This window comes from Ranitomeya variabilis, chromosome 5, assembly GCF_051348905.1.
Source record: "Ranitomeya variabilis isolate aRanVar5 chromosome 5, aRanVar5.hap1, whole genome shotgun sequence".
NCBI classification, from domain to species: Eukaryota; Metazoa; Chordata; class Amphibia; order Anura; family Dendrobatidae; genus Ranitomeya; species Ranitomeya variabilis.
This window is the reverse complement of record NC_135236.1, coordinates 100,912,554-100,921,701: the sequence shown is the minus strand read 5'-3', so window position 1 is coordinate 100,921,701 and position 9,148 is coordinate 100,912,554. Positions and strand designations below refer to the sequence as shown.

The following is a 9,148-nucleotide window of genomic DNA, read 5'->3' as shown; positions in this document are numbered from 1 at the left end:
GCACTGCAGTACTTTGCTCTGCCCTCAACAGGGCAGACAAAGTACGCCTGTGCCGGAGCCACAGCGTGAAGACAAGAAGAGGACATCATCGTAAGAAGATGGGAGGCCCCGGACTGGACCATGACGCCCATCAGACCGGACCGCAGCGGGACCGCCCCTGGGTGAGTATAATCTAACCTCTTTTTCTCATCTTTCAGGATACATTGAAGGCTTATCTACAGCATTCCAGAATGCTGTAGATAAGCCCCTGATGCCGGTGGGCTTAGCTCACCTTCAATTTTGGGGGTGACAGGTTCCCTTTAACGAAGATGAGTGGGAGTTTAGGGCATATAAGTGATTATACATTAAACCTATTAACCACATATAGAAAGCTTTTAAGTTCTCCTAGTGGTGGCTCCAGTTGGCCAGAATTTTATCATTTAAAGAGATTTTCCTGGACTACAAGACTTGTCCCTAAGATAGACCATCACTATCAGGTTGGTAGAAGTTCAACTTCCAAACCCCTTGCCATCAACTGACTGAGTGGGTCTCAGCACTTACTGTTCTCCTTCATTTACCAGGCACATCTGTGTGTTGTCTGGTTGAAACCAGTTATCACTGACCTGCAGGATAGGAGAAAACTTGCTGATCGGTGGGTGTAGTACTACTGGGACCTGCAGTGATCGAATTTTCATTCCCGACTGGGGACTTCCACTTAAAAAAAAGGCTCAGAAGATCAGACGCCCTATCGATGTTCCATTCATTTGCCATGGGGTTGCCATAAAAAAACTGATCTCAGTGCTAAGCAGAACCATTTAATGAAAGTAATTTTGGTCAAATATGCATACTGTCGCTCCATTCCAAAGAGCATAAAATGCCCCATTCTGCCAGTCGGTTAGGGTCCAGTGGTCAGACCCCCCAATCAACAACTTATCACCTAACCTATAGCAGGGTGATGACCGATTTTAACTCGTCAGCCGGTATTGTAGTTCAGTTCTAATTACTTGAATAGGATTGAGCTGCCATGATTAATTGAACATTTTATTTACTTATTTATTTTACTCACTTAAATATCACTATTAATGTCCACAGGGCTTTACAGAAATCAAAGTTTTTCATAAGAGTTTCTCAATAAATTACTTATAATTGGCCTTGTTGATGTTTTGAGCATAAACCGAAAGAACCTGATTATTGAAAATACCGGCAACATACATTCACAGATTCAGCCACCACCAGAAGACAGTCACAAATTCAGCCACCACTGGGAATGAAATGAAAAGCTGTCTTATGTTATTGCGGATTTTGCTGATCATTGTATTATGTGTCCTAAATATTTGCTAATTATAATAACATCAGATGAAGAGTGGAAACGGTGAAACGCGGCAGCTGTGTTTACGGTAGATCTTTATTCATAAACATGTCATCTTATTTTACGTATAAAAACACGGACTATCTGACCAGCGGACACACAGAATAGATATGAGAGGGAATCAGATGCAGGGCAGAGGGGGTCGAATCACAGCAGCCAGGCACGTTCATTTAGATTAGGAGTAGTGAAGGCAGGAGGTCTAGCATCCAATATTCCCACACAGAGAGATGCCCAAAAATCTCAGAAGGCCGAGGTGAGTACAGCCATGCAGGTCCACAGAAAAGCCAGCACCTAAGAGAAACCAAGAGGACATGTAACACCAGCTTGTTATTGCCCCATTCGCCCTTTTTAGCTGCGCCAACCATGATTTTTAATGAAACACAGGGAACATATTAATTAAAACATAAAGAACTTTTGAGACCTTCTAAAATTAAATGACCTTGAAAATCACTTGGCAAGAAGTTAATGACTTCAAAACATGGAAATAGGACAGAGTGCATCTGAAAAAACCCTCAGGACATTTGCATTATATTGTATGTGTATTTTAAAAAGGTTGTCCACAACTTTAACACTTAGGATAGGTCATCAATGTCTGACCAGTGCGGGCATGACACCTGGCATCCCCGCCAATTAGCTTTTCCTGGTGTCGGCGGTGGCAGGAACTGCTCAGTAATGGACCTAAACAACACAGCTCCTTTGACTATAGAGTGGCCACGGCCAAGCACTGCATATGCCCCTCTATTTAACTCTATAGGGGGTGGCTGTGCAATACCCGGCCACAGCCACTATTTAATTCATGGTGCAATGATGTGCAGCTCCTCAACTGAGCACTTCCAGCTGCCGCCACCACCATGAACAGCTGATCTGCAGTGGTGTCGGGAATCGCAACCCCACCGATCAGACATTGATGACCTATCCTAAGAAGTCAATGTTAAAGTCATGGGCAACCGCTTTAATGTAGTAGCTGAGATGATTTTTATGCCTAGTTTCACTGAAAACCTAAAAATTCAGGAGTGATTGCTGTTAAGCTCAAAATCTTACTGGCCCATATACTCTAAGGAATCCAGTAGGCTTGGGAGTTATTTAGGATGGAGAGTTGAAGAATTGTTTGAAGGGAACCTGTCACCCCCAAAATTGAAGTTGAGCTAAGTCCACCGGCATCAGGGGCTTATCTACAGAATTCTGTAATTCTCAACCTATGCACACAAGGCCCAATATCCACAAAAAATCTAAATAAATATGTGGAAGAGAAAGGATGGATTCAGTGCCAACTAAGTATGAAACTCATATAGAGAACAAGCACCACCAAGAATCAATAAATTAAAAGATATCAATGCTTTATTGTAAACAATTACATAAAATACAAGGATGCGACAGAGGTAAGCCAATACTGGGTGGGATCCCAATAACCATCCCCAAGGCGCGTTTCGGAGCTACAGCCTTCTTCCGGAAGAAGGATGTAGTGCCGAAACGTGCTTTGGGGACGGTGGGCATCGCATGGCTCTAGGCACTCTCAGGTAATTATCATGATCGTTTGATCAGATCTAGTCACCTTTTATTTGATTGTCTCTAGATGTGGTATACAGCCCTTTTGGAGTTTGTTTGCTCTGGTATATACTTTCCTATTCTAGATCTTATATTACTACTACTATTGGGTATATATAAACTACTGAGCAATTTACTTAATCTCTAATTTTTATACACCTGTTGCTGCCTGATGCTTATTGGGATCCCACCCAGTATTGGCTTACCTCTGTCACATCCTTGTATTTTATGTAATTGTTTACAATAAAGCTTTGATATCTTTTTATTGATTATTGGTGGTGCTTGTTCTCTATATGAGTTTCAGAATTCTGTAATGCTGTAGATAAGCCCCTGATGTATCCTGAAGGCTGAGAAAAAGAGGTTAGATTATACTCACCTGGGCGGGCGGTCTGATCCGATGGGCGTCGCGGTCAGGTCCGGGGCCTCCCATCTTCATAGGATGACGTGCTTTTCTTGTCTTCATGCTGCGGCTCCGGCACAGGCGTACCTCTGTCTGCCCTATTGAGGGCAGAGCAAAGTACTGCAGTGCGCAGGTGCCGCTCCTCTCTGACCTTTCTTGGTGCCTGCGCACTGCAGCGCAAAGACAAGAAGAGGACATCATCGTAAGAAGATGGGAGGCCCCGGACCGGACAGCGACGCCCATCGGACCGGACCGCAGCGGGAACGCCCTGGGTGAGTATAATCTAACCTCTTTTTCTCATCTTTCAGGTTACATCAGGAGCATTACAAAATGCTGTAGATAAGCCCCTGATGCTGGTGGGCTTAGCTCACCTTTGATTTTGGGGGTGACAGGTTCCCTTTAACCCTACTACTTATGACATGAAACCTGTCACCATGAAAAGACTATCCAGTCTACCAGCATTATGTTATAGAGAAGGAAGAGCTGAACAAATAAAGCTATAGTTTTGTGTAAAAAAAAGTCTGTAATTTTTATAAATTACTGATTGATATCCATGCTCATTCTGGGCAAAAGAGTCCAGTGGGCAGTGTCATACTGCATGTTTTCTCACAAATTTGTATATAAATCTGCTCAGCTTATCCTACTCTATAGCATGTTGCTGACATATCAGGCTCCCTTTAAGATGTAGTCATCAAAAGCAGGAACACAATGGGTCTGTTTCATTAAAGAATTTACGCCAGAATAGTAGAGTAAATGCTTTGAAAAGTTGCAACATTTATTTGGAATGCTTAGTTTTGTAAACATTTTGGAAACTTTTGGCATTTTCACTCTAGTTTGAATCAGTTCTATCAAAATAAGTTTAGCCCGGGCATAATGGTGCGTAGTCACACCCATCCGTACAACTCATGAAAAGTGTATTTTATGGCAGAAGTGCTACTCCAAGGGAGCGTTGCTCAATGGTTTGTCTGGGGTTGTGTCTTTAGGATCCTCTGCATTGCTACCCTGTGAGCAATGCCTGTAAAGACTATGAAAAAATGTTAATTAATAAAAAGGCCCAGATTTCTGGAACTGATTTATAAAAAAAACTAAATCAGAATACTAAGGGGAGCAGAAGGAATAACATGAGCAAAAAAGGCCACTATTGACCTGCTGACAGGTCCTCTTTAAATATATTCATCAAGCTTAACATCTATTAGTTAGCTACCCAATAACGTACCTTGGTTTTCTTGGGCAAAGAAGGTTGGGACCCCTTTGCAAAGAGATTCAATGTGTTTACCAAACTGTGCCACGTTCTTGACTTTGGTCTGAGAGATTGTGTAGGACAAGGACCTTGTAGGGGGAGCATTGGGATTCTGTCAAAACATGGAAAAAGAACAGGGGTTGAACTAAACTGTATCATTCTGTGAAATAGCTTCAAATCTTGGGCTTTTTCTAGACTGAAGAGATAAATATTTGCTCACTTTTCAGTCATCAATGCTCTGTGATCTCGGCCTCTGACATTTCAGAAGACAGTAGATGTTAAGCATTACTTGGATGAGATGTACATACGGTGACGTTGCGAGGCTTCTTATTTCAGATTAGATTTTTATCATTTGCATTTATGGAAAATAAAGAAAGTTATGTTTCCAGATCTGCAAGCCTACACCCCTGTTGAGTTATACTTGGCGGGTTGCATATAAATATTGTTGTGTAACGAAAACATAGATTAAATCATATGTGCGTGTGTATGTAAATCTTTTGGATGTGTGCTCAAGGTCAGTTTGACACTATAATGTTCACTAAAAGTGTATTCCTAAATTCCTAAATTTTAAATGTGATGTTTAGACCTTTAGACATACAAAGAACATTTACAGGCACAGTGACCTATTCCTGACAGATAAGGGATAACAGGAGACAGGCCATACACTTCTGATGGGCTCATTGGTCCAACAGCTAACTTTCCTGACCTCTCTTCTATACAAATGCTTGCTGAACTCAAGCCAAACATGCACAAGTTCTTTATTGCCAGTGAGAGCAAAAGGATCAGACATGTTGAAATCCAGCATACCCAATTCTCCTTTTCCCGATGCCTATCAGTGAAAGTCATGACACCCCCATATACGTTAAATGGATGGCTGATCCCGCCAACATATTCTTTACAGCCTTAAGGGGGTTTTCCCACAAACAAAGTAAATTGTATTTAATAGATGGAATAAAAATAATTTCTGCAGTTGGATATATTACAAAAATTCTCCTGTGCTGAGATAATCTTATAAATGTGAATCTGCTGTGTACTGTGTAATGGCTGTGTCTGACCGTGCAGGAACATAGTCTGATCATATTACAGCTCCTGGGAAAGGGAGGAAACAAAACTAAATATATAGATAGTATAGGATTGCAGATGATCCTTTCTGTGAGGTAAAACATGTTTCTAAACAGGCAGCGAAATGTTTTACCTCACAGAAAGCAGCAGCTATGATCCTATGCTATCCTGTCTGTATACTCTTTTGCTTCCTCCCCTGCCCAGGAGCTGTGGTATAATCAGACCATGTCCCTGTACAGTCAGACACGGCCATTACGAAGGACACAGCAGGGGCACATTTATAAGATTATCTCAGCATAGGGACATCAGTTAAAATGTACTTTGTTCATAGGAAAACCCGTTTAACCAGATCACTCCCTAGGTCAGTGTCAAACTGGGTATCTACAGAAGGACAAATCATATATGCATACATATCATATACAGCATGATATAGAGAAGCTTACCTGTCTCTCCTGGCTGGCTTTTTGCAGTTGTTCCAAGCTTGGGACTACATTTTTGTTCATCCTACTTACCACACAATGTCTAGTGGCCATAAGTCGGACAGCAAACATGCCCTGAAAGAAAATGTGTTGACGTTGATTACAACTTATGGCTTCTGAATTCTTTAAACAATTTCATGTTTTTTTATGTATCTTAACCAGTGGTCTTCAATGTTTTGCTGTCTAGCTGTTGCATAACTACTACTCTAGACATGATTTTAGGACAGATAAAAAGTAACAGGTTAGAGATGACTAATCTGAAATAAAGAGCCATAAAGGGGAAGATATCTGGGAGTAAGCAAGTGATATTATGAACTTTGAAGTGGAAATATGCCAGCCAACATACCTTGGTCAAAAATGTTTACCCTAAGCCCTTACCTTAAACACATCACTATGCATAAAACGTTTTCTATTCCCAAGAACTCTCCAAGGTAATACAAAGTATAAACTGGCATTAGATTTGTCAGTCAATAACTTCGGTCAGAATGGTTTGTGCCAAAATAATTTAAATTCACGTGACTCTTACTTTTAGTTAGCTTAGTTCCCAAAATCTGTTCCCAAAATTTAGTTCCCAAATCTGCCAAATGTATTGAAACAATACAATCTATACCTACTATGAACAGACAGATTGGCCCCAAAACATGTGCCATTTCCTAGCTTCCTGTTTAATAAATGTGTCTGAGACCACACTTATTTCACAGTGCCTGCTTTTCAACTTTATCATTTTAACTTTTTATGAGTGCAGCAGAAAAAGTTAAATCTTTGCACAACTTTGGCACAAGTGAGAATTTGCAATAATTTTTAGCACGGGTCATGCCAGAAATTGAAGCGAACACACTGATTAATGTGAGCCTTCATATCTAGGGATAATACAATAAAGTCTATAATTATGCCCTTGGGGGGTATTTTCTGTAATTTATTGAAGTAGGGGGAATTTGGTTTAGAATCACAAGTCTAGTACACTTACGTTTCCATAATCCCACATGGAATTCCATGAGTTCCAGCCATCGTAATGGTTTATATTGGCAATGCTATTGTGATTATCAATGTTCACAGTCTGGTGGACGTTGCTTCCATCATTGCCCTGATTGTTGATATTGATATTCTGTAAGTAATGAAGGACAGTTACATTAGATGTGTAAAGATGTTTTTCATGACTTCCCGTGAAGGGTTTAACAAGTAAAAACATCATTACGAAAATATTTTAAAGGAAATACCAAAATTAGTAAAAAAAAATGTAAATAAAGAAAACTAACTTTATGGAAAAAAAAGAAAATAATATTTCCTGAATAAGAGCATGGATATAAAGATCCCCTTAGGGTTGTATATGGGATTGAGGAATGGATGGCATGCTGAAAATAATTATCTCATTACAATAATGTACATTTAATCATAGTCATTGTCATCCATCACGAGCCATTTCTAATCATTCCCAGCTAATAGGCACGTCATTTGTATATGGTCTTTATGTATATATGAAAAGGACATGTAACCTACATCAGTTGCAAAAACCACTCCAAGGAGGGCCGCGAGGAGGATCTGAAAAGCAAATAGGAGAGTTAGTGAGTCAGCCATGAAAGCTGATCGTCTTGATGTCATGAGAGACGAACATTGTTGGTATATGAATCATGTCCTAATTTCACTAGTTAGCTAGTTAGTGAATCATTTTATATTATTGAGTTCAACTAATATTTTTCTTCTTTGCTTCAAAAAAAGTTGTCCATCATTGGAAATTCCACAGAAGTTGTGAGCAAAGGCTGAAGTTGCAAATCTGCCAGGATGGTCGGTACTGGGCATTTGTCACTTAGAAAAACTGGCTAAAATACAGCTCTGGCAAAAAGTAAGAGACCACCACATCAAAACTCTGTCATAGGCAGCCCAATCTCCAGACCTGAACCCCACTGAAAACCTCTGGAATGTAATCAAGAGGATGATGGATAGTCACAAGCCATCAAACAAATTTTTCCTCCAGAAGCAGTGTGAAAGACTGGTGGAAACATGCCAAGACGCATGAAAGCTGTGATTAAAAATCATGGTTATTCCATAAAATATTGATTTCTGAACTCTTCCTGAGTTAAAACATTAGTATTGTTGTTTCTAAATAATTACGAACTTGTTTTCTTTGCATTATTTGGGGTCTGTAGTTTATAGAATAAAATAACTATTTACGTTTTACTTAAAAATATACCTATAAAGAGAAAAATCAAACAAACCGATCATTTTGCAGTGGTCTCTTAATTTTTGCCAGATATGTATATGGGAGCAATAATGGTTAATACAGTGGTTGTTGTTACCCCAAATTCCTACAAATATACTAGGACTGGAGTGAAAACAGGTTAAATCTGCATTGCCGGAGGAAGAATAATGAGAAAGTCAGGAATCCAGGAATGCGGGTTATTGGTCAACGACGTGTTTCGAAGTGTCTCACTTCATCAGGACAAACCATAGAAGTCGCAACCCTACCAGATGACCACCCTTGCCCAGATTCTATTAATGTTAATCCAGATAAGACCCTATTGCGCTTACTGCCCTTCCAGCTCTACATTCTACAAACGTAGGAAGGGTCTTTGGTTAGAGAAGGAAAGCAGATGGACAGAGAAGTCTGAAGCAGCAGATACTTACTACAGCCTTCATTCTGTGTGTTGGAGATGACCACAAGCAGGGAAGCAGTGGTAGTGTATCTGCCATATATATGTGTGATAATGAGTCTTTGTTAAACAGGCAGCGCCTAAATTTGTAATCATTGGAAAACGTCCACCTCAAAATGACGCATGGGCTCGATAACGTTATTGTCATTTCTTCACAAGGCAAATTTATTTAATGGGATATAATTCTGTGAAATCATAAACAAATAGAAATAGATGATAACCAATGGCTGGATAGGTGTTGTAATATTGTGTAAAATAGCTAGAAAGTCACAGAGAAATATGTGCGGCATTTCTTGTGTACTTTCTTTGATGAAACAAAATGCAAATATCACTTTTGTATTCTGCCTTTGCTCAGATTATTAGGTCTAGAACATTCCTTTTTAGGATACATGGAAGTGGACTACTCAAAACCCATAAAGCCTCTTA

General features: G+C 39.9%; 1 protein-coding gene across 1 annotated transcript; it reads right to left on the bottom strand.

Annotated features, from left to right (window-relative positions):
• Window positions 1-779: 779 nt before the first annotated feature.
• LOC143773391 (gastrokine-1-like) lies at window positions 780-8,732 on the bottom strand. The gene is made up of 6 exons (XM_077260853.1): window positions 8,697-8,732; window positions 7,572-7,613; window positions 7,042-7,179; window positions 6,039-6,149; window positions 4,510-4,645; window positions 780-1,639 (listed from the first exon to the last, which is right to left on the bottom strand). The coding sequence occupies exons 1-6, from the start codon at window positions 8,706-8,708 to the stop codon at window positions 1,548-1,550; spliced, it is 531 nt and encodes a 176-aa protein (XP_077116968.1). The 5' UTR covers window positions 8,709-8,732; the 3' UTR covers window positions 780-1,547.
• Between the last annotated feature and the right edge of the window lie 416 nt (window positions 8,733-9,148).

Coding starts and splice junctions, on each gene's coding strand:
- LOC143773391 (XM_077260853.1), bottom strand. Junction 6,150..7,041: donor CCATGTGGGATTATGGAAAC/GTAAGTGTACTA, acceptor ATTTTCTTTCAG/GGCATGTTTGCTGTCCGACT. Junction 1,640..4,509: donor CTTTGCCCAAGAAAACCAAG/GTACGTTATTGG, acceptor GGTTTCTCTTAG/GTGCTGGCTTTTCTGTGGAC.